Genomic DNA, 24,335 nt, shown 5'->3' on the forward strand with positions numbered 1-24,335 from the left:
GTGGGGCTCAAAATGGGCAAGAGGGGCAGTGAACCTGGCAGCCCCTTGCATCTTGTGTCTGCAGTGGAGCCCGGTCTCCCAGGACTCAGATCTGGCTTCAGCACCTGGGCAATGGCTGCCCTGCTCCAGGAAGCTGAGGACAAGACCAGGGTGCTGCTGCCCCCCAGTGTCGAGGGTGGGGAAGAACAGGCAAAGTGTAGCCTTTAGGCTGAAGGGGTGTGTGGGCGGGTTTCCAGTCTCTCTCCTCACAAAAGACACAGTACAGGGCGTGGGCATAACCAGATCTTTATTTTACCAGAAGGGACAGGCAGTGGGGCAGTGCAGCATCCAAGCCCCAGACCGGACATGCAGCATCCACATGCAGGAACACAGGCTGGGGCAGGGCGAGGGGTGGGGGACCAGGACCACAGGACACCCGCAGCGTCCCTGCGGGGATGCTGGGGCCCTGGGCTCTTCTGCCTCCTCTGAAGCAAGGAGACAGAGGACTGGGCTGCTTCCCCACAGCTGGAGCCTGATCATTTCTGGCCAGGAAGCAAGCCGGCACGAGCAGGGAAGGATTCCGGCCAGCCTACGGCACTCGATTCTGTGCAGGGCTGGCACAGCTCTGCCCACTGGAAGGGCCCGGCCTGATACTCAGGGCAGCACAGCCCTAGTAGGAAGGGGGTCTGTACATTTTCTATTCCCCAGAAGGGCTGGATCCTGATCCCAGAAAGGCTTAGCAGAGTTGGGACCAAGCCCCACTCCAGGGAAGGGGATTCCCTGAGCACGAGCAGGGGCCTCCTAAGGCAGTAGTAAACCGAGGGAGCTGCTCTACACAGGAGGCCTCGCCTCTGTGCCCGTGGGCGCGGGAGAGAGAGGTGAGGTACGAGAGCAGGCCTGGGGCTGGGCAGGGGTTGGCAGAGGGCGATGGCCCTGGGCCTGCAGCCACAGCTACTTGGGCCCAGAAGGGCTGGAGTGGGCGAGGCTGGGGACTTCCTGGGGGCAGGTTTTGGGCTGGGAAGACCAGGCCAGGAGAAGACAGGGTGGCCGTCATCCCCAGAATCCCTGCACCCATGCTGAAGCTCTGGCTGGGGCCATGGGGCGGCGGGGGATGGAGAGAAGCACAGAAAACTTCAAGGCACCAGGATTCTCGGGAGCAGCAGGGCCACCCCCACAGACAGACAAGACAGTGATTGTAATAAACATCTTCAATTTAAACTACATGATGTGTGTAGAGGGTGCGAGGAGAGAAGGAAAGAAAAAGACAGACAAAGGAAGAGACGAACAGGAGATGAGGGTGCAAGAGACAAACCAGACAGTCGTGGCAGTGAAAGCGAGGCTGTGGGATGGAGGAGAAGAGGCGGGAGACAGACAGAGACAGAGGGGAAGGGAAGACAGCCAGAGGCCTGAACACGCAGCGCTTCTGGTCCCTACAGAATAAGGCACCAGAGTCAGTGACGTTCCCGTTGTCCCTGTGGTATTAAAACGGGTGCTGAAGGTGGGGGCGGTGGCTGCTGAAGGGTGTGGGCCGATGAGACCTCACACCTGTGCACCGGTGGCCTTCTTGATCAGCGGTATCTGCAAGGATGGGAGATGCCATGAGGCCTTGGCTTCAGGGCCCCCACCACTCTGCCCAGGCAACCCACCGCAGACAGCGAGACACCCACCTTAGACAGGTCCACGCCCGTCAGGGCGTGCACAGAGGCGGGCAGCTCGGCCAGCAGTCGGTTCACTTCCGATGTCACCTTGCTGTTGTCCCCACTGAGGACCACAATCTCATCGACTTTGGTCAGTGGGGCGGCAATTTTGGCAGCAATCTAGGAGGCAGGGTGGGAGGAGAGCTGGTTGCCACTCGGACTCCATCCACCTGCCCCATCCAGCATCTCTCCCTCCTGTTTCCACCTCACCCCACCCCAACGCAGCCTGGGCGGCCCTTATTTGCAATAAAGGTCAGATGGTCCCCTGCCTAGGCCTGTTGTAGAGTTCTTCCCCATGCCGCTGAGTACTTCCCCATTTGACCCTCCCAGCCATCCTGTCGCTGTGTCACTGACAAGGCCCAGAGAAGTCCGGCACTTGCCCAGCCAGTCCCAGCCTTGGGTGGGAGCCTTACCCGGGGCAGGGCGTCCAACACCAAGGCCATCTTGGCTGCATCTCCGTATTTCTGGTAGGCCTCAGCCTTGAGTTTCATCCGCTCAGCCTCTGCCTTGCCCCTTGCCTCAATGACTGCCGCCTCTGCCTCCCCGATTTTGCGGATCTTCTCTGCTTCTGCCTGAGCCAGGAGGACCTGCTTCACCCTGGGGGAGTTCGGGCGGGCAGGGTCAGTGGGAAGTGCCAGGGGTCCCTTAAGCCTTGCCTGGGGGCCAGCGAACCCTCAAGTCCCCCACTTTGGCAGGTGTCGGGGTGAGGGACCCATGAGGGCAGTGCCCTGGCCTTCTGGCTCTGGCCTGGAAGAGGGCACTGGCTCCAAGAGGCCAGATTGGAGAGGGGACCTACCTGGGTGCCCTCTGTGCCAAGCACCACATCAGGCCCTTAAACCTCTAGCACCTAATTCAGTCTTCCTAACAACAATCCCATGGGGCAGGCGGGTTAACCCTACTTCCCAGTGAGGAAGCAGGCGTGGGGGCCTCCAAGCTTGGCCAGGAGTGGAGGGGGTGCCCAGGTGGCAGAGGAGCCAGACTAAAGCGGGGGCCCCCAGCGGCACCTACTTCTCGCCCTCTGCGATCTGCTGTATGCGGTGGGCCTCGGCCTCGGCGGGGCAGCGCACCGTGGCGATGAGTTCCTTGTCGGTGCGCAGGATCTCCTGCGCCTCCACAGCAATCTGCTTCTTACGCTGCACAACCTCGATCTCAATCTCTTCCTGCCGGATCTTCTGCTGTTCACGTGCCCCTTGCAGCTCATAAGCCAGCTGGGCCTCAGCCGTCTGTGGCGGGGGAGGGTGGTCAGCACGTCAGAGGCTGGCCGCCACAGTCCTGGGCCTTGAGCCCCAACCCCAGGACGCCCGACAGCTTCTCACCTTGATGTTGACCTCCTCGCTGAAGGCCGACTTCTGCAGCTCGAAGGCTCGCTTGGAGTCGGCGATCTTGGTGTCAGCCATGAACTTCACGTCCAGCATCTCCTTCTTGCACTCGGCTTCCTGGGAGCAGGAGGGGCAGGTGCTGAGGGTCCCCCTGAGTAACCGGGGTTTCCACCGCCCCTGAGCTCCCTCATCCTCGAGGCTGGGAAGGCAAGCCCACATACCCGGATGCCTGCGTCCCGTTCGGCCTCGGCTACCCCGATGTCAGCATCTCTCTGGACCACAGCAGTCTGTGTCTTGCCCAGGGAGCTCAGATAGTCCACTTTGTCATACACGTCCTGGGGAGGGAAGGGGAAGTCGTCCCTGGGAATAGTCAGAGGCATAAAGGGGCCCCTCCTGCCAAGCTCCCGCGCCACGCATGAATGGACACGGGGGCCACAGCCTTCCCGCCACACTGCACCTTGATGGTGAAGCTGAGAATCTCGATGCCCATGCGGCCGACATCAGGGGCTGCCACCTCCCGCACCAGCTTGGCAAACTGGTCCCGGTCCTGATAAATCTGCTCCACTGTCAGGGTCCCTGGGGGCAGAAGGATCGTGGGCTGGCTCCCCAGGGGCCCAGCCAGCTTGGGAAAGGGAGGAGCCGGCCAGGGAGAGGTCTGAGTGTAGACAGGGGTCACACGGTCTGTGCTGGGTCTTTCTAGGTTTCTTTCTATCTGGCTGTGCTGGGTCTTCCCTGTAGCATGTGGGATCTTTAGCGGCAGCATGTGAACTCTTAAGTTGTAGCATGTGGGATCTAGTTCCCTGACCAGGGATCGAATCTGGGCTCCCTGCCTCGGGAGCGCAGTCTTGGCCACTGGACCACCCGGGGAAGTCCCTGGTGGGTTTCTTCTAACACTGAGTCTCCTCCTGCAGGGTCTGGGCAGGATGAGGAAAAGTGCCCCAAGCAGCACTAGGTGCCTGACCTGACTGGCAGTCAGTCACTCAGCCCCACCTCCATGCTCTCTTCTTCACTCGAGTCTCCTGATATTTTGAAAGGAAATACATGACGGAAAACCTGTCAGCTTTTCTGCTAGAAGCCTCTCAGTGGGACTGACAGGCCCGCCTGTCCAAGGCCCCCTCTCCCCTCCCTGGCCTTGGCTCAGGGATGCTGTGTGGCTCCTCGCAGGTGGCAGAGGAAGAGGGGTCCCTGGGCCAGGCAGGGCCTCACCGAGGATGGAGCGCAGGTGTCCCTCCAGTGTCTGCAGAACGACGTTCTTGATGTCTTGCACGCTCTTGCCTAGGAACTGCTCACAGGCCACAGCCAGGAGCTCCTTCTCGGTCATGATCTTCACCTGCCGGTAGTCACAGAGAAGTCTGAGCCAGGCTGGAGGCAGGCAGACGGAGGCCCCAGACCCAGGAGGATGGTGGCAGTTGGTACCCCTCCCCTCCTTTTTAGGACCTGGAGGCCTCAGGGGGAAGGGGGTGGTGGTGGGAGGGGGTGGGGTCTGCTGAGGCCTCCAGCAGGGAGAAAACACGAGGAACTCATATTGAGAAATTTCACTTTCACTGGCAGCCCCAGGCTCTGCCAGGGCCTCTCCCCTGGACATTCTGGGCTCCTCCCCACCACCAACCCCTCCAGTCCACTCTTGGCCCCTCAGCCTGCAGGTCTCTGCAAAAAGGAGAATGAGCAATAGGGGTGCAGACAGACAGACTAGGAAAGAGAGCCAGGAGAGGGCAGGAGACAGGTCTGCGGTCCATCACCAGGGGAAGGCATCCTCTTCTTTCTTCCCCAAGGCACCAAGCCAACCACTCCTGCACCAGGGGCCTTTGAGATGGCTGAACCTGCCCTGTGAGGACCTCTGGAGAGCAGGAAGCCCCTCGCCCAGTCACCAGGCTGGGAATATAACGCAGCTCTGACTCCAGAGCCCAGAGCTCCCTGGCCTCATGTGGCCTCGCCCTCTGGTCCCCACCCTGCAGCCCCCTACCCAGGGGTCAGGGGAGGCCCGGGTTCTGGGGCTTGGCATTTCTGACGCCTGCAAAGAACGGGGAGGGGTTAGTGACACAGGAGCCCCGGCACTGCTTCTGTCCTCCGCTGGCCCTCTGGGGAAAGAAGGGTGTCTTGTTAGTCCTGCTGGGTGGCCGAGAGGCTGAGTGCAAGTTCCAGTGGCGACGACCCTCTCTGGGAAGGGGGATGGGCATGGGTGGGGCCGCTGGAGAGAGACTGCCCCTGGCTGCCGGCCTCTCCTCGTTCCCACCCCAAAACCCAGCGTGGGGACGAGGCAGCTCAACGGACATGCGCGGGGCTGCTGAGTTACTATACCTGGGCGACACCCGTCACAGTTAAAGCTACCCCCTCGGCCGTCTCTACGTCCTCACAGCGGGGCTGCAACGTCATAATCTCTAGGGAAATCCTGCCAAGAAATGCAAAACAGGGGCCATGGGTCTGGGGGCCCAGGGCCTGGGGTGTGGGGAAAGACTTTGACATCTCACTGCGCCGGCTGGGACGGGCCAGGGGGGTCCTGCTGCAGGAGACGGAGGGGGTGGGCTCTCCAAGGGGTCAGAGCTGAGAGTGTGTGAGGAGAGGGGTGGGAAGGCAGGGCCAGGGTGCAGATGGCTCAGTGGAAGGAGTGTCGTGTGCCACCCACGTGCACGTGTGTCCTCTGCTCACATCAGCCTGGCTGGAAGAGCGGGAGAGGAAGTAGGAGTTGTCAGGGGTGGTCTGGACCGGGGGGCTGGGGGTAGTGTGGGCAAGAGTCTTGGCATGGCCATGTGTGTCCTGGAACAGCACATAAGTGCTGGTCCTCCAGGCTATATTTGTAGGTACCATCTGACCATCCCCCAGAGGCATTTGCCTGTTCCCTGGGCATGCTCAGCACCCCAGAGTGCCCTGGAGGCTGCTGAGAAAGCTGCCTTGTACCTGGCATGCTGGGAGTATGCCTACTGCTGGGTCAAGATGGAGGTGATCCTGTGTTTGCCCCACCCCACCAGGGGAGCCCTGCTGGGTCCCTCTACCTGGCACCAGGCCAAGGCTGGAAGCCTGCTCTCTGGGATTGGGGCCAGATGCGGCCAGTGGAGGAAAAGGCTGGGGCATGCTAGAGCTTTGGGGCCAAGGAGGGTTCTGCCCAGATGACCTGAGTCTTCAAGGGTTCACATCACCCAGTTGAAAAGGGATCTGGGTATTAGCTATTTCAAGTGGAGTGTGGGCTTGGAGGGAGACGAGGCTGCTAGGTGGGGTGTCGAGGGAGGCCTGGCCCCTACATATCCCACTCAAAGGGGCTCTGGGCTTCTTCTCTGCCCTGAAGCCTGCCCTTCCACAGTGATGAGTGGTGGGTGTGATAGGGACAGTCTTCTTCCCCATTAAGGATATGAGGTTGGGTGAGGCAGGGTGTGGGGGTGCTGGGTTTTGCCTGAGAAGCTGAAGGACAATTTCATGGAAGGGTGGAGGATGAGTAAGGTGACATGTAGGTCTCTTCTGGCCTGGGGACCCGCCAACATGCAGGCTCTGAGGGGCAGGGGCTTTCTGATGTCCATCGCTGCCTCGCTGCCTCCGCTGTGCCTGGAGCTGACAAGACGCTCAGCGGGGAGCTGGCAAATGGACCAATGAAGATGGGAACCTGTGCTGCTAAATGCCATGGCTCAGGAAAGGGTTTCATCTCTAGGGCTGTTTGGCGGTGAGGAGGGAGACAGCAGGTCGCTTGCTTTCCCAGGTGAGATCAAGTCTGTGATACAGATGGCGTTCCTCGAGCACTTCTTTTCTGAAAATCCCAAAGCGAGCACCCTCACATTGCTTTACTTGCCTTTCTAATATTCCTACAAGGCTCAGGGAGGGCTTGATTCTCCCCCTTTCGCATATGGGGAAGCTGAAGTCTGGTGACAGAGAGCTGCTCAAAGGCCTCTCGAAAGAGAATAAGGGGCAGGGAATGGCCATGGCTCTTTTTGCTCAGGCCTGTCAAGGAGGTTGGAAGCGGTCAAGGGGTGAGATGAACATAACTCCCCAGGGGACCCGTTCTTCTGGTGCATCAGGGAGGAGGGTGTTGGCCTGGAGAAGACGCAGGACACAGAGCTCTGTGATACCTGAGGACTAGGACTCCCACAGGAATCTTTAGGATAGACCCCTCCCGACCTGGATAGCCCACCTCTGTCACAAAAGGGCCTGTGTCTTCTTCTCCCGCCTCAGCTTACTCTCAATGTAGGCTTGGCGTCCAAAGACACCCCCTGGCAGACTTGGGCAGAGCTCCCAGAAGCCTTCACTCTCTCTCCCCACTCGCAGCCCCCCATGAGCCGGGACAAGGGAGTGGGGGACCCTAGAGGCTCCACGCGGCCACCCAGAGCAGTGGTGGTGGGAGCAGAGGGCAGGGAGGCGCGCTCTCAGGAAAAGGGAGTCCATCTGGAGTCTGCCAGGCCCCCGCAGGGCAGGAAGAGAGGAGGTTAGACACAGAGGAGGAAGCAGGCGGGTTATTACCTGTGCAACCCCTGTTACGAATAGCGGGACCCCCTCCGACGTCTCAATATTCTCACAGCGACACAGGATGGTCATAACCTCCAGAGACAGTCTGAGGAGCAGCCGGGGGGGAGGGAGGGAGAGGTAGGGACAGGAAGGGAAGGAGGGGACACAGCAAACACACACAGTGGTTACCAGACAAGCACCGATGCCTGAGGCCTGGGGGGTGGGGGTGGGGTCGCTCTCAAAACTTCAGCTCCCATTCCCCACTGCCAGCTTGGCTCGGCCGTAGGGGACCAGAGACACCCCTGCGCTGGCCTGAGGCCTCTGGGTCTCTTCTCCAGCCCCCACACCTTTCCAGCCAGAAGCTGCTGAGCTGGAGGTAAAGCCTGCTGATGCCCTGAGCCCATGACCTGAGGTTGGGAGGTTGCCTGTGCGCAGGGCACCAGAGCTACCCACCGCCTCACTTTTCCAGGAGATTCCTGGCACAGTCTGGCTGGCAGCCTGAGCTCCATGCTCCAGATGGAGGCAAGCCTGTGTTTCCAGAAACGGGTGGGGGTGGGGGAGGCCACTCTGGGGGTTCATGAGCCACAGCAAATACCGAATCCTGCTCAGGGCACAAACCCTCAAGGCCTGTGCTACTTATCCCTAAGAAGGCAATTTAGGGCCAGAAGAGTCTAAAGCAATTTTTGGATTTTCTGATTTGCGGTGGTGGGATGTGTCAAGGAAGGCTGGGACGGGGGGAAGTGTGTGCACCCCTGCCAATATTCACAGGGACAACTGGGAGTCACTCACTTCCAGAGTTGGGCACGGGCAGAGTCATGGCAAAGAAAAGGTGCGTGGAAGCTACCTGGGCCTCCCTGGGGCAGGGTGTGTGCCCGTGTGTGCTGGGTGCCGGACCAGGCAGAGGCCAGCCTGTGGACAGCGCAGAAGGTTTCCTTAAACCAGAGGGAGGGAGGGCAGAGGCTGAGGTGAAGGAGCAGAAGCAAGTGGAGTGGGGGGATTGGGAGCAGGAGGCAACGTGGGGGTCCCCCCACTCTCCAGCCATGCGCATGTACACAGGTTGACTGCCTTCCAGCCCCTCCCTAACAGCACCCTCAGGCTGAGAGGACAGCAGACCCAGCTCAGACAGGCACCCATCAAGCTCTCTTTGGGGAAGGAGAGGGAGACAGGAAAGAGGGGGAGGATGGGGGAGGGGAGGACAGAGGGAGGGAGGGAGACAGGAAAGGGGGAGGGAGGGAAGGGAGGGGGAGGGGGGGGAAGAGGGAGGAGGGGATGGAGAGGAGGGAGGGAGACTGGAAAGAGAGAGGGAGGGTGGGGGGAGGGGGAGGAGGGGAGGGGGTATAAGGAGGAGGGGATGGGGAGGAGGGAGGGAGACAGGAAAGAGGGAGGGAGGGGGGAGGAGGGAGAGGGAGGAGGGGATGGGGAGGAGGGAGGGAGACAGGAAAGAGGGAGGGGGGGGAGGGGGACAGGGAGGAGGGGATGGGGAGGAGGGAGGGAGACAGGAAAGAGGGAGGGAGAGGGGGAGGGGGACAGGGAGGAGGGGATGGGGAGGAGGGAGGGAGACAGGAAAGAGGGAGGGAGAGGGGGAGGGGGACAGGGAGGAGGGGATGGGGAGGAGGGAGGGAGACAGGAAAGAGGGGGAGAGAGGGAAGGAGACAGGAGAGGGGGAAGGCGGGGAGGAGGAGAAAGGGGGAGGGGAGGGAGACTGGAAAGAGGGGGGAGAGAAAAGGAGGGGAGAGGGGGAGGGGGAGGAGGGGGAGGAAGTGGGGAGGAGGGAGGGAGACAGGAAAGAGGGAGAGAGGGTGGGGGGAGGAAGGGAAGGGGAGGGGGGAGAGGGAGGAGAGGATGGGGAGGAGGGAGGGAGACAGGAAAGGGGGGAGGGTGGAAGGGAAGAGGAAGAAGGGGATGGAGAGGAGGGAGGGAGACAGGAAAGAGAGGGAGGGAGGGGAGGAGAGAGGGAAGGAGATAGGAAAGGGGGAGGGTGGGGAGGAGGAGGAAGGGGGAGGGGAGGGAGACTGGAAAGAGGGGGGAGAGAAAAGGAGGGGGAGGGGGGAGGAGGGGGAGAAAGTGGGGAGGAGGGAGGCTGCAGCTCAGATGCCAGAAGTGGAGGAACAGCTCAGGTCAGGGAGAGACAGCTACCCCCATCGGGGCCTCAGGACAAGACAGGGCATGGCAGCAAAGGACAGCGGGAGAGACCTCACTGAGTCTGAAGAAGAACAGCTGACACTGAGGGCAGGTGACATGGAGGATGGCTGTGGAAAGGACCTCAAATGGAAGGCTGGGTTAGAAACCTAGACCTCCACTCTGACCTAGGAAGCGCCTGCCGGTCTCAGGGAAACAAGGGTCCCCGCTGGGGGAGACGCCCCTGCAGCAGACTAGGGGACAGGGAAGGGGCTGCCCCAGGAACCCAAGAGTGGGCCCTGCCTGCGGGCCCAGAGGGAGATGCTGAGCCAGGGTGTGGGAGAGCCACCCTGAGGATGAGGCATAAGGCCCCCACCCCTCACCTTCAAACCTGCAGTCAGAGAAGCTGGGCCCTGCTGTCTTGGGGCTCTGCTCCCAGGAGCAGGAAGGGGGAGGGGACCAACCACGGTGTGGAGAAAGGGCCTCTGGGGTGTCAGCGGACGCCTGGCAGGACAGGTCTCGGGGCAAGCGGATACTCTCTAGGCCCGGCTGTACGTCTAGGGGTTTGGACGAGACACTCTGCTGTCCCAGGACTGTGTGGCGGGTGTGGGGTGGGAGGTGACAGTGTCTCTGGAGAGGGAACCCATGGCTCCTGTCAGGCCAGCTGGCCCCCTCAGGAGTCTTAGGATCCTGAGAGGATCTTGTGACCACTACCAATTGCTTTCTGAACACTTTTGACCTTGGGCCAGAAGAGTTTCCCAAGATCCCTCAACTGAGGCAGGGCTAAGAGAGGGGAGAGATAGGCAGTGGAGGGGGTTAGGAGAGATAAGTGAAGTTAAATCGTTGTGACATGCTTCCCATGCCCCTGACTTCAGCCAACACCCTCAGACTCCCTGCCGCCATGGGGCGTCTCTCTGCCAACTGGGATACAGGGGGATTTCCACTGGAATCTCCACTGCTTCCCCTTCACAGGACCCCCACCCCTGCCAATGGGCCTGCGCTTTCATAGCTCTGCTGTCTGTGTCGCCTGGTTCCTGGCCTGGAAGAATCTGGGCCCCTCCCCGATCTCCCATAATCAGGAAGGGGTTGCTGGTGGGGAGGTGGCCGGCCAGCCTCATCTCCTCCCAGGTGGGCAGTGAGGGGGCAGGAGAGGCCTGGGCCCGAGTCTAGCCCTGCCCCGGGCTCTGGGAAAGCCAGCAGGCAGAGCCTGAGCTGAAATCTCCTTTCCCCTTCTGAGTCTCTCCAGACTGATGGAGGAGGTCCAGACCCATCTTGCCCAGCCCCGGTGCCAATTCCTTAGATCCGTATCCCTTGTCTTTAATACAGAGAGCCCCTTCAGGCTATAACCATCCTCTGCCATTTAGCCCCTGCCTGCATTGTCCCAGGATCTGCACAGGGCAGGGGTCTCTTCAAGTCTTTCCTCCTTCCTAGGACCACTCCAAACAGGTGTGTTATTAAGGGTTCGTGAATAATTCTGAGCTAGAATCAGGGTGTTAGGGTTCTGCCTGAATTGCCTGGGGCAGAAGTGATGCTTTCACTGGAAAAAAGCACACCCACCAAGGAAGAGCTGCTCACAGACAGCCCTCCTGCCTCCCCATGTAACCCCCTCCACCTGCCTCTTAGGAGGTCCCCCCAACTAGAGTGGAATGCAGCAAGTGGTAGATGCTCTAGCTCAAGTGGCATGAAGGGGGTTAAGGATGGAGACCCTCTTCTCCCCTGCCCACCAGGATGCCCGATTGCCAGCCCCCAGGCCCTTACCTCTGAGTGTCGGAGATACACCACCAAGCCCAGGCCCAGCCGCCAAACACATACTGTTTATAGTCGGAACCACAACAGCCCCCTGGAGAGCAAAGCAAACCGTGGCTGGTCAGTTAGTCCTTGGGTATGTCTACCCTCCAACGCCTCCATCAGTAACGCTGGGCCTTAGCCTGCTCTGACACTTGACAACTCCCACCACTGGGCACCAGGGGTGGAGGTTACAGATAAATGGGAGACAGGCCCTTAAGGTCTTGGGATCTAGTTTGGTAGACAGGCAATTTGCATAGAAATGAGGGGAGCCAATGAGTGGTTCAGAATGCATGTGCTTTCAGAGAACAAAGTCAGTGGGCAAGAGTGAACAGGGACACGTCCATCTTTGATTCAACCATCCGTTCAGCAAACAAGTACTTTTCTGTGCTAGGGAAACAGAGATCAAGGTACAGCTCCTCTCTTAAAAGCGGTGGGACTCGGAGGAGTGACCTTTTCCTGAGCTGATGGTTGTACCATGCGACTGGCCCATTACCAGGATGGGATCAGTCCCAGAGGGGATGCAGGTGGAAGGCTAATACAAGGGAGTCTACGAACCAAGAGGTGGGATGGGGGTGGGGGTGGCACGCTCAGCAGACCTCTCAGTGAGACTGGTTCCCAGGGGTTCAGAGTGAATGGGAGTGGATGGGGAAGACGGCAAGACCTCAAAACAGAAGCCAACTCATGGTACCAAATGGAAAAGTGAAAGGGAAAAGGCCTAAAAAGGAAATGACTCCTGGAAACTATGTATCAACTAAATAGCCCCGTTGAATCTGGCCACCACCCAGATTCACCTCCTGGAGGAGCTCCGCACAACCTCTATACAGAAATGAGAAAAATCAGTTCTTGAAATTCTTGTTGTGAACCCTCCTGCTGATGCCAAAATTAATCAACAAGTTCATGAAAACTTAGTAAAAGGAAGAAGGGCTGTTCCCTGGCAGAAACAGATGATTCAAAGGAAATGTAACATGTAACAGGGAGGAAAAAGCCAGTGGGCGTCATTGTTTCTGCATTCATAAACTTGGGTTTTCAGGAAAGTCTAGGGTGGGTGCCTCCCAAGGTCAAAGGTCAGGGGTAGTTTTGTGTAGCTGGGTTAGTGTCTCTGAGCCCTCATGGGACACTGACCTCAGGGGACAAAGCCGGGCAGCGGGGCAGAGGGCAGACTGCAGAGTATTGTAGGGACTGGGCCAAGCAGGGGTGTTGTGTGTATGTGCCTGAGTGATGGGGAAGTCATTTAAGCTAAGAAGCCACACTTGTATTTGCATTTTAGAAACCCCACTTTGCGCAAGGAGAAAGATACCTGGGTCAGGGAGGCTGGGGAGAAGCAGCCTCTTGCAGTGACCCAGGCCACACACAGTGGCTGACGTGGGGGGATAACTTCTAGAGTAGTCTTATCCAAGAGAACGTCCTTCTGGGATTGAAATGTTCCCCAGCTGTGCTGTGCAACAAAGCAGCCACTCGGGACATGTGCTATTGAGCACTGGAAATCTGGCTGGTATAACCGAGAAAATGAATTTTAATTAACTTAAATTAACCTGTGGCTCACGGCTACCATATTGGACAGTGTAGACCTAGAGCCAGGGTTTGGGTTGGTGGTCAGGCCAACAACCAGAGACAATAGAATCATGAACCGGAGAGAAGTTTTAGATAGCTGGAGGGACCACCTGACGCGAACAGCTGACTTACTGGAAAAGACCCTGATGCTGGGAAAGACTGAGGGCAGGAGGACAAGGGGGGCGACAGAAGATGAGATGGTTGGCTGGCATCACCGACTCGATGGATATGAATTTCCAATAGTGAAGGGCAGGGAAGCCTGGAGTGCTGCAGTCCACGGGGTTGGAAGGAGTTGGACACAATTTAGTGACTGAACAACAAAGGAACAAAGATCCCACAAGTGTGGCAGGACTGCCAAGATAGACAGCTGGCAAATGATACTGCCCACCGGGCAGCCCACCCTGTCTCCTGGGTCTGCCCTGTGCATGGTGTACAAGCAGCTGAGCCTGAGGTCCAGGGAGCTGGGAGCATCCCTGCAGTGTGAACAGGGTCGGGAACAGGTTGCAGGTCTCTGGAAACACCTGTTCACAGGACTGCTGCTCAAGGTAAGCCACTGCAGGCTGCTCTGTCCTGGGGATGGGGTGAGAGGAGACTCTGAGGACCAGCAGTCAACTTGAAACCAAAACCATCTCGGGATCCAGTGAAACTGGAAAAGGATCAAAAACCACAGCTTGTTCCACTTCTTCTGGCCTGGTGGGAGCTGGGGCACAGTGGCACAGCTTTCTCCAACCAACCCAGGGCACTTCTCAGGGTGCAGGGAGAGGAGACGTGTAGTGGTGTAGTGTAGTGGTGGCAGGGTGGGATGGAGGTGGGATGGAGGCGAGAGAGCCAAGGGTGGAAATCCACGCTTTGAAGTGAAAAGTGAAGCATTAGTCACTCAGTTGTTTCTGACTCTGTGAGACCCCGTGGACTGTCAGGCTCCCCTGTCCATGGGATTCTCCAGGCAAGAATACTGGAGGGGTAGCCATTTTTTTTTTTTTACCTTTAACTTATTCTTTGACCTTGGGAGCAGGCTGCCACAGCTCAGGCTGGGCCTTGGCCAAGGGTAACATGGCCAGGTTCCCAGGGGTAGCAACAGGAAGCTGGGGCTGCCTGGCTGCCCCACCCCCAGCAGCCTCCTCCCCTGGAAGGGATCTTCCTCCCAGCTTCCTGGTCACCCTGGGGGCCACTCCGAAGAGAGGACTCTTAGGTGACCCTTCCTTGACCTCCCCAGTTCTTACTGTCTCTAGACTTGGAGACAACCCTCCTAATTTTATCTCACTTCTTCTAACCCAACGTACTTTCCTTTGCTCTGTCCTCAACCAAGTTGAAGAGTCACAAAATATCCTGTCATAAATTCCGCCTCACTCTTAGCCCTCCCCCAACACAAGTGTCCGTCTGCCCCCTCAGGAACACTTCCTTTCTTCCTGCCCCTCTTCCACTCTTTCATTCCTACTAGTCAAGAAGACCTACAACTCTACTCTACAAGGCAGATTTTTTTTTTTTTTTGGTCACGCTGCAGGGCTTATGGGATTTCAGTTCCCCAACCAGGACTGAACTGGGCAGTGAACATGCTGAATCCTAACCACTGGACCATCAGGGAACTCTCACACAAGGGGGATTTTTTTTTTTTAAACATTTTATCAATTTATTTGGCTGCACCAGGTCTTAGTTTCAGCATGTAGGATCTTTCGTTGCGGCATGTGAACTGTGAACTCCTAGTTGCAGCATGTGGGACCTAGTTCTCTGACCAGGGATTGAACCTGGGCCCTCTGCGTTGGGAACACTGAGTCTTAGCCACTGGACCACGAGGGAAGTCCCACAAGGGGGATTTTTTGAGCCAAAATCCCCCCTTAGTAGTCTGGCAAAGCCTGAATGTTCATAAATGCATAAAATAAGATACATAAGAAACAAATATTTAAAGTTATATATGTGTGCTATGTGATACATAGTAACATGTATAATGTTATTAAATAATAAGATCTTGTGGTAGATTAATAACTGGCTTAATTTCAAAGTAGCAATGAGCATAAATGATTTTTACCATATCTGCAACAAAGGCAGTATGGTAGGAAAATATCTGCTAATTCTATCATGGATTGTTGCCGACATTAATAATCGTAGGAAGCACTTTCAGTTAAAGTGAAAGTGAAGTTGCTCAGTCGTGTCCAACTCTTTGCGACCCCATGGACTGTAGCCCACCAGGCTCCTCCATCCATGGGATTCTCCAGGCAAGAATACTAGAGTGGGTTGCCATTTCCTTCTCCAGGGGATCTTCCCGACCCAGAGATCGAACCCGGGTCTCCCACGTTGTAGGCAGACGCTTTACCGTCTGAGCCACCAGGGAAGTCTACACTTTCAGTTAAAGTAAGTGTAAATAAAAATGTACCACTTTCCTCTTATCAAATGCAAAGACCTCTAAATTCTTTCCACAAACTCCAGGCTAAGAGAAAGGTATATGGTGTTTGGATTCCCCCAAAGTAGAAACAGAGAAAAAAATTGTGCATTACAGAATGAAGGAGGCAGGATAGACAAGAAAAACCTCCAGACTTTTCAAGTGGAAAAGACGATCATGATATGTATCAACATCCTCCTTCTGAAAGTAGGCTGCATGAGATGGCCCTGGACTTAGAAGGGAAAGTGAAAGTCGCTCAGTCGTCTTTGCGATCCCATGGACTATATAGTCCATGGAGTTCTCCAGGTCAGAATCCTGGAGTAGCCATTCCCTTCTCCAGGGGATCTTTCCAACCCAGGGATCGAACCCAGGTCTCCCACACAGCAGGAAGATTCTTAACCAGCTGAGCCACCATGGAAGCCACCTGGACTTAGATGCAGGTCCAATTAATGGGGTGTAGGGAACAGGACTGGAAGTCCACATGCCAGCGAAAGCCACGGTGCAGTTCGATCATCTCACATTCCAAGATACTACTATGCTGGGCATCATCTCTCTCTCTTCTCTTCCACCCTCCCTTGACTTCAGCTCTCTTAATTCTCAGTGTGGCCTCCTCTCCGCACCCCTAAAATGGCTTCGAAGTTAGCACTGCCTTGGCCTCTGGCTAGAGTACCCTGGCAACTTGGGAGGCACAGAGCAGCCCGTCTTAGGGGTTCTTTTTGCCCCTCAGTTTCAGGATCGCCACAAAGACAAAACTGGAGCTCTTTCTCCTTGGCCCAGAGTCTGGGCTTCTAGAGAGAAATCCGACAAGTAAAAAACAAGTGTGATGTAGATTCAGGTTTCTAAAAACCTTTAGGAGTAGAGGCTGGGAGACTGGCCCAAGTCTGAGAGAGGAGCAAGTTTGGTCAGTGCTCTCTGGGGGTCTCCCTGGTGACCCCAAGGCTATCTTCTCTAGTTTTCAGGGAAGTGAAAGATTTTTTTTTTTGGCTGTGCCACAGGGCTTGCAGGATCTTAGTTCCCCGACCAGGGATCAACCCCCCAGGCCCCTGCAGTGAAACCAAAGAGTCCAAACCACTGGACTGCCAGGGAAGTCCCAGGGAAGTGAAGGATCTTAATTTCCCCACAGTAGGTTCCTAGTCAGAGAGATTGACGATTTCCTGTCCCAGGGCAGAGACTGACTTTAAGATTCAAACTGAAACAAAGTTCATGAAAGTTCCCAATGGATTCATCCCAGGTCTCAAAGTGGGTGGCAATAAGCCCAGGTCGGGCCCACCCTCTTCTGCTCAGTTCTGCAGCTGGCCCTAACAACTCTCTGCACAGGTGGAGAATCCATACTGACAGTGGCAAGTAGGATATGAGCGTTTCCTGCAGCTACAGGCCTCCACGCTGTCGGGAAAACACGGGCTTCTCCCCAGCACCCGCGCCATTGGCTGCACAAACTGGTGGCTTGAAAGGCTTCTGCCACTTCCCAAGACACCCAAACACACAATTTAAATAGCAGCCTTATGGCACGATCTCTCTCCCTACCCCAACATTGCGGAGCCCCCATCCCGCCTAAGCGCAACAGAAATTCTGGAGTCTGCAGCATTTTGCAACCAGAGCAACACAGCCCGGAGCCAGGTTTCTCAACCTGTAGAGGCCGCACCCGCGTCTACGGGGCGGGCAGTGCCAGTAAAGCCCGGCAAGCCTCAGCCTGCTCGGAATTAACGGATCTGTGCCCAGAACCCAAGGATCCAGGTCCACCGCCCCTCCCCAGACAGGCACCTGCGACCCACCCACCCCTCGTTCCGGGCGCTGGCATCCAGCCAGACTGTGTTCCCGGAACCCCAAGGCTTCGGCTCGGGATCCTCTAGGCCACAGGGGAGACCCTGCCCAAAGGAGGAGGCGGAGAAAGGAAAGGAGGGAATAAACACGGGCAAACACGCAGAGCACGGAGGTGGGGGGAGCGCCTGGCCGGTGCCCTAGGGCGCGGAGCACGGAGAGTGGGGGTCCCTCCTGGAAGGGTCTCCGGAGCTACCGTAAGCTCAGGCCCCACCCCCGGCATTGCCCCCGCCCCCCTACCCCCCGCCCAACCCTCAGAGCCCTTCCTCGGCCTGGCCCCTCTCCCGCCCTCCCAGGCACAGCCCCCGCCCCAAACACCCTCCCGGCGCCGGGCGTTCCAGATCCACCTCCCTCGGGGCCCCCTCACCTGAAACCACCAGCGCCTCGTTGGGCCCCACCGTGTGACAATTGCCCATGGCGCCTGCAGGACGGAGGGGCCCCCCGGAGGTCGCGGAGACCTGGACAGCAGCCTCCGGCCCGCCCGCACAGCCGGCCTCGCCCTGCCTGTCGGGCCACCCCCAGCGGCCGCCCGCCCGCCCGCACCCCTCCGCGGCCGCAGCGCCGCCGGAAGTGTGGCGGCGGAGGGCGGGGCCGGCGCGGCCTGCTAGGCGGTCGGCGCGCTACCCGTAGAGTCAACACGCTTTATTGCACCGGCTAGACATCGCGTACCCTCGACTCCCACGGGGCGCCTGAATAACCACCGTCCTGCCCTTTCTCACCTTCCACCTCCCAGCTCCCACCTTACAGCGGTCGGCCCTGGAGCCAGCCCGCTGGGGGTTCCAATTTCAGCCCCTGCGCTTACCAGCCGGGAGACCTTGGGCGAGTCCCTTATCTGGCCGAGTCCCTCACCTGGCTGCTAATGCAAAAAGGGGATAATGAAACTACTTAGCTACAGGGTCGAAAAGGGCCCAGCTGAATAATCCTCAGTGTTGGCAGTGCATCCGATTACAAATTCCCAGGCCCTATTCAGGGGCTGATCTGCATGCCTGAGGGTAGGGCCTGGAAATACGAAATCCAAATTCCTGAGAAGCCACAGCAGATACACTACGCCCCACCTCTCAATCTGGGGTTACCGTTCCTCTCAGGGAGAAGTAATCACCCTTTATTTCCTTCCACCAGGAAACGAGCTGTCCAGGACATACCTTGAAAACCCCAGAAAGTAACCATGGAGGCAAAAATGGCAACTCTGTCCTTGCCCAGTGCATGGCCCGGCACACAGCTAAAGTTTTAAAGGCCCACCAGGTGCCCTGGAAAGCTTCCCGGTCTGTGTGTGTGTGGGTGGGGGGGTGGGGGGAGGGGGCGGTTAGCAAGCCTGAGGCTCAAGTTCAGCTTTAACCGGAATTCGGCGCGTGACCGTAGATCTGTCTGTTGAACTCTGAGGGCTGGGGTAGAGTTCGGAAACCGTGGGCTCCTCGGGGTGGGGGCTGCTCGGAGAGGATGGAGTCCCCGGGTCCTCAGGCTGGGAATCTTCATCAGATTCGGCATCCTCCCCAGGCCCAAGCCCTGCTAGCTTCCTGCTGGCCTCCCACAGCCGGTGAGCTGCTCGGTCGTCTCTGGCGGCTGGGGGCACTTCCTCCACGTGGCAGTTGGCGAAGTACCTCCCGCTGAGGGGCTCAATGCCTTCCTGCAGAGCGCAGTACAGGGGTGTCTGGGCACCCCCTCGCGGTGCCCGGAGCACCAGCCAAGCCAGGGGGCGCAAAAGTGGGCGGAGCCATCCAGGAACGTGGCGCAGGAAGAGCTCCGAGTTCACTGGCCCTGTGGACGGGAAGAAATGAAGCAAGCAGGGAAGACGACCGTGGTTGAGGGTCTAGGGTAAGAGGCAAGCACAGGACTACAAAGGAGTGGGGAAAAGAGTCCGGTCCCAGGGAAGCCAAGGTCGGATTAACCAGGTAGTACTTAGGGACCTGATAAGCTGACCTCACTCGTTTCTAACAGCAAGCCGCTTCTTGTCCATCCAAGCTCTTTACACATCCTCATCTTCCAGATATTGCTCATGCTGTGTCCCTGACTGCTCAGTCACTTCAGTCATGTTCGACTCTTTTCGACCCTATGGACTTCTCCCATGGGATTCTTCAGGCAAGAAACTAGCCTGGAACAATCTGTCCCTCTCCATCTTTTTTTCTAGCTCATCTTTTTTTCCTGTTCCTTTGTGTTTTGTTTATCTTTTGGCCTCCCCCAGTGGCATGTGGGATCTTAGTTCCCCAAACCAGGAATCAAACCCTCATCCCCTGCATTGGAAACATGAGGAGTCCTAACCATTGGACTGCCAGGAAAGTCCTCCTATTCCTTTGTTTAACCAGCAAACATTTATGAACACCTACAATAGACCAGCCACTGCTTTGGATATTAGAGATATGGAGTCTAATAATGGCTAGCTATAATTATTATATCACTATTATAATTTTAATGAGGCTTAGGTAATGATTGTCTAATATTTGGTATAGTATTATGGGTCAGGCAGATCTTGTTATCCGGCAACTTGTTCCCTAAGGCAGGGATGGGTCTTCAGTTCAGTTCAGTTGCTCAGTCGTCTCCGACTCTTTGCGACCCCATGGACTGCAGCACGCCAGGCCTCCCTGTCCATCACCAACTCTGGGAGTTTACTCAAACTCATGTCCATTGAGTCAGTGATGCCATCCAACCATCTCATCCTCTGTCGTCCCCTTATCCTCCTGCCTTCAATCTTTCCCAGCACCAGGGTCTTTTCCAGTGAGTCAATTCTTCGAATCAGGTGGCTAGAGTATTGGCGTTTCAGCTTCAACGTCAGTCCTTCCAATGTACATTCAGGACTGATTTCCTTTAGGATGGACTGGTTGGATTTCCTTGCAGTCCAAGGGACTCTCAAGAATCTTCTCCAACACCTCAGGGATGGGTCTTACTAATTAGTAAAATCACTCAGACTGTAAGAATGCTTCCAGTGGACCCCTAGACCCTGGATGATCCAGCCTATCTCTATACCTCATCTCTTGCCACATTCCCTTCCTCACTCTGTTCCAGCCACAGCAGGCTCTCTGTTCTTTCTTAAACACACCAGGCTCTTCTGCCTCAGGACCTTTGCACTTGGTATTTACTCTGTTCTTTTACTCTTCTCCCTAGAATGCCTCATAGGTCATTCATTTCCTTCAAGCTTCTACTCAAATGTCACCTTTTCAGTTACATCTTCCTTGACTGCCATAGATAAACATAGCATCCCCTGTCATTTCTTTTTTCTTTTTCTTTTGCCAACTCTGTCATTTCTTAGTCCCCTTTCCCTGTCTTATCTTTCCCTGCAGCACTTTATTTTTTTTATTTTTTCCTGCAGCACTTTAAACACCACCTGTCATTGTATATATTTATTAGCTGTCTCCTTCTATAAAGTAGAATGTAAACTCTACAAGGATGAGGTCTTTGTTTTGCTCACTGCTACATTCCCTGTGTCTAGATTAATGCCTGGAACATAGTAGGTACTCAGTAAATGCTTCCTGAATGAGTAATTATTAGCTAACATCATCAGTTCAGTCATGCAGATGGCTCCTTGGGGTAAGAACCTAGGCCTTCCTCATTGCCATGCCTTACCCAGCCATCAGCATCTGAGCTTGTGGTGTGAGACAAGCTCAGACAAGAATAGCCTGGCTTCAAGATCAGCAAGGAACGGGCCTCTCCCTGGACCAGGCTTCCTTCCTGCTCTGAGATTCTGTGGCTCAGTGAGAGGCTGGGGGAGCAGGGGAAGGGGCGAGGATGGGAGAGGGGGAATAAGAATGAAGCAGAGCAGCCAGAGAGCTGAACCTCACCTGGGTGGGCTGCATAGCAGGTGACGCCAGTGCCCTCAAGCTGAGTGGCAAGCTCCCTGGCGAACAACACGTTGGCCAGCTTACTGTTGGCATATGCCCGCAGCTCCTGCCGCCAGCCCACCACTGGGTGGTCCAGGCGTGTGAAGTCGAGGCGGCCTCTGCGGTGGGCAGCAGAGGAGACCACCACCACACGGCTGGGGGCGCTCGTCTTGAGCCGGGGCAGCAGCAGGTGCGTCAGCAGGAAGGGGCCGATGTGGTTCACACGCAACAGCAGGTTAAAGGGCTCCCGGGTCCGGCCGCAGGAACTGATCCCTGGGGTACGGGCTAGGTGTGAGCAACTGCTCCAGAGGGATTCTCGGAGGCCTCAGCATCCCCCAGGTGAGATGGTGGTAGGGGGCATCCTTCCCACATGTTTACCAGTCCCTCGGCCAAGCCTGCCTGGAAGGGTCGGCTGGCTGCCCCTGGCACCCTCCCACCCCTCCGCAGGTTGGCTTCCCTCACCAGCATTGTGGATGAGGATGTCCAGCCGTGGCTCAGAGCTCAGGAAGGCAGTGGCAAAGGCCCTCACGGAGGCCAGACTGGCCAAGTCCAAGGCCATGAAGATGACTTCATTGTTCCCACTCTCCTGTGGAGTGGCAAGAAGTGGCCTGTCATACACACCCTTCTCTTCTTCCTTCTCCCCAGGCACCAAATTCTGAGAGTTCAGCTCCTACTAACTCCTTCTACTAAGATCTTCCCCAGGCATTAGAATGTAGTGGATAAGTGTGTGGAGGCTGGATGCAAATCTTGACTTTGCTTATTACTAGAGTGATACCTCGGGCAAGATACTTAATCTTTCTGAGCCTTAGTTCTCTGTAAAATGGAAATAATAATATTACTGATAGAATTATTGTGAGGATTAAATGAGTTAATATATGTAAAATCTTTAGAACACTGCCTGGCATGTAGTCACCACTCTTTAGGCACTTGCTTTTTTTTTTTGGTACTTGCTATTATTATTAATATTATCATACCCTCTGCCCATTATTGTTTACTCTAAAATCTACAACGGACTACTCACTGGTCTCCTCCAACCCGCTGTTACCCACTACAAACCAGGTGCCACACAGTCACTTAGGGGTTCATTCCCAAAGGTTATTCTGACAGTCCAGTCCCTGCTGAGGACACTTCATCGGATCTCTGTCCATTCTATGAAATCTGATCTCCTCAGTAGGGTCTATAAAGGCCCTTTGAACCTGGCCCTGGCTCAGAGAGTTCAGCCCCTTCCTTTTGCCTCTTCTCCCCATACTCTGTGCTCCGGCCTCATTAAACCTTTCGATCAGTTTCTCAGATCAGACCATTCATCTTGCCTCAGGGCCTCTGCATACGCTGTTCCCTCTGCTGTTCTCTTTCCAACTTTCATTAGAGTAACTTCCACTGATTCTTAAATGTCTTAGAACAGCAGTTACTTCCTTCAGATCTGATGTCCCTTCGCTGTGTGACCAGAGCACCTGTGCACCCGCTTCTCCATTTGGAGAAGCGGGCTGCATTGTCCTTTAAGGGACTGGATACCTCCGCCCCAATGTCTCCAGCTACCCGGCTCTTTTCCGTCCTCTGTTCACCCTCCCGCCAGGCCCCGCCCTCCCCCGCCAGGCCCCGCCCTCCAAAGCCCCGCCCTCCCTCACCTGGCGGAGGTCGAACGCAGCCGCTTCGCCGCGCTCCCGGCTCCTGCAGGCCAGCACCACGCGCGCTCCTCGGCGCGCCAGCTCCAGTGCCGTCATCTTCCCGATGCCGCTGTTAGCACCTGAGGAGGGTGGGCGGGAGCGGAGCTGAGGCGTCGGGCCCCCGCCCCACCGTCCCGGCTCCCCGCCCCCTGCCCGCCCGCCAGCACTCACCCGTGACCACGGCCGTGCGGCCCCGCAGGCTGGCGAGGCCGCGGCACGGCGGGGCCTTCACCAGGTTGTAGTAGACAAGCACGTAGGCGCCCAGGAGCAGCCCCACGCCCAGCAGCAGCGCCTCCATGCCGGCCGCACCTCCGGGCTCCCGCCCAGGCCCGGAGCCGCCTGGATCGCCGCCCGGGGGGCTGCGGGCTCTCCCCGCACCGGCCTGGAAGGGCGCCTGGAGCTCTTCGGCTTGGCGAAGGCGGAGGCGGAGGCGGGCGGCAGACAGGGCAGGGATATGTGTGCGTGCGTGTGTGCGTGGGCCCTGGGAGCGCCCCCTAGGCGTGCGTCTGCGTCCTCGGGGTGTGCGCTGGTGTGAAAACCTAGGTGCCTATGTGCGTTTGCGCCTGGGAGCGCCCTCTAGGTATGTACACGCACCTCTAGTGAAGGTGCTAGTCTTTTTGGTATGTGATGTGCCCATGGATCCTGTGATCGTCCTTTAGGTTGTGTGCGTGACTCTGGATCCTGTGTGAGCGCGCCCGTGTGAACACCTTGTAGGTGTGTGAGTTTGTGGGCTTCGAGCCCCTCCAGGTGTGTGCATGCATCTGTATTCTGTCAGCGTGTGCATGAATGACCGTCTTCGCGTGTACCTGTACTCTGTGCTGGGCTCTGTTGCAGAAGACTTGCAGGAAGGGGCTTAGCAGACGGATGGGCTCTCTGGGTGTCAGTATGCAGCAGTCCTTCCCTTCTGGAGAGGGGTGGGCTCCTGAATGCTGCTGTGTCTGACAGTGAGTCTAGTCCTGGATTCTTTGCCCTCTGTGAACAAGTCCATCAGTTCCTTATCCTCTTATTTCAGCCCTCAGCTTCTAGGATCTTCTCAACCCAGGGATCGAACCCAGGTCTCCCACGTTGCAGGCGGATTCTTTACCAGCTGAGCCACGAGGTAACCCCTCAGCTTCTAGGATTCTTTTCATTTCTTCCCATGGAGGTCAGAGAGGTGACACAGTGCATGCAGGGTGGCACCATCAGTTCAGGGCTGTCAGGATTCACTTATTATTCATTAGCTGTCTATCTTCTACCTCCTTGTACCCCACCAGACCCCTCCTTTATATATATATATATATATATATATATATATATATATATATATATATATATATATATATATATATATAATGTATTTGGCTGCACCGGGTCTTCTTAACTGCAGCACGTGGGATCTAGTTCCCTGAGCAGGGATTGGACCTGGGGCTCCTGCATTGGGAGTACAGTCTTAGCTGCTGGCCCACTAGGGAAGTCCTCCACCCCTCCATTTCCGAAGAGAAGCAGGAAGAGTGTAAAATCTGTCCTCTGATCTTCAGGAGGAAATTTGTCTCTGGAATGATTCTGACAGGTGGGAGAAATAGGTAAAGAGGCTTCATTACTGAATAGAAGTGATTATGATGGCTGAGTGGGTGGGGACAGCTAGGGCGGCATGGGTAAGGGTATTATTTCTGGCCAGGTGACTTGCCAGGAGAAAGGAGAAATCCAGTCCGATTTAGCACCTGTTGTTTGGCACTCACAGCATGCCCAGCAGTGCAGGTAGCCTTGGAAATACCGAGCAGAACAATGTTTCTGCCCTTAAGGAGTTCACAAGG

General features: G+C 56.6%; 2 protein-coding genes across 4 annotated transcripts; both read right to left on the minus strand.

The window, feature by feature from the left end:
* Positions 1-269: 269 nt before the first annotated feature.
* On the minus strand, positions 270-17,606 carry FLOT2 (flotillin 2). 3 transcript variants are annotated; one of them, XM_019981815.2, is made up of 11 exons: positions 17,437-17,606; positions 11,297-11,378; positions 7,436-7,526; positions 4,202-4,325; positions 3,453-3,571; positions 3,217-3,330; positions 2,993-3,112; positions 2,685-2,899; positions 2,090-2,273; positions 1,647-1,796; positions 270-1,557 (listed from the first exon to the last, which is right to left on the minus strand). In XM_019981815.2, exons 1-11 carry the CDS (start codon positions 17,483-17,485, stop codon positions 1,519-1,521), a joined length of 1,287 nt encoding a protein of 428 aa, XP_019837374.1. In that variant the 5' UTR covers positions 17,486-17,606; the 3' UTR covers positions 270-1,518. The 3 variants fall into 3 exon arrangements, with proteins under 3 accessions (XP_019837374.1, XP_019837373.1, XP_070628863.1); XM_019981814.2 differs by lacking the exon at positions 7,436-7,526 and adding an exon at positions 5,294-5,384 and having other exon boundaries at positions 17,437-17,605; XM_070772762.1 differs by lacking the exon at positions 17,437-17,606 and adding an exon at positions 5,294-5,384 and having other exon boundaries at positions 11,297-11,313.
* A 544-nt stretch (positions 17,607-18,150) lies between these two features.
* DHRS13 (dehydrogenase/reductase 13) lies at positions 18,151-23,014 on the minus strand. The gene is made up of 5 exons (XM_019982533.2): positions 22,714-23,014; positions 22,504-22,622; positions 21,341-21,464; positions 20,840-21,151; positions 18,151-18,824 (listed from the first exon to the last, which is right to left on the minus strand). The coding sequence occupies exons 1-5, from the start codon at positions 22,838-22,840 to the stop codon at positions 18,373-18,375; spliced, it is 1,134 nt and encodes a 377-aa protein (XP_019838092.2). The 5' UTR covers positions 22,841-23,014; the 3' UTR covers positions 18,151-18,372.
* Between the last annotated feature and the right edge of the window lie 1,321 nt (positions 23,015-24,335).

This window comes from Bos indicus, chromosome 19, assembly GCF_029378745.1.
Source record: "Bos indicus isolate NIAB-ARS_2022 breed Sahiwal x Tharparkar chromosome 19, NIAB-ARS_B.indTharparkar_mat_pri_1.0, whole genome shotgun sequence".
NCBI lineage: Eukaryota > Metazoa > Chordata > Mammalia > Artiodactyla > Bovidae > Bos > Bos indicus.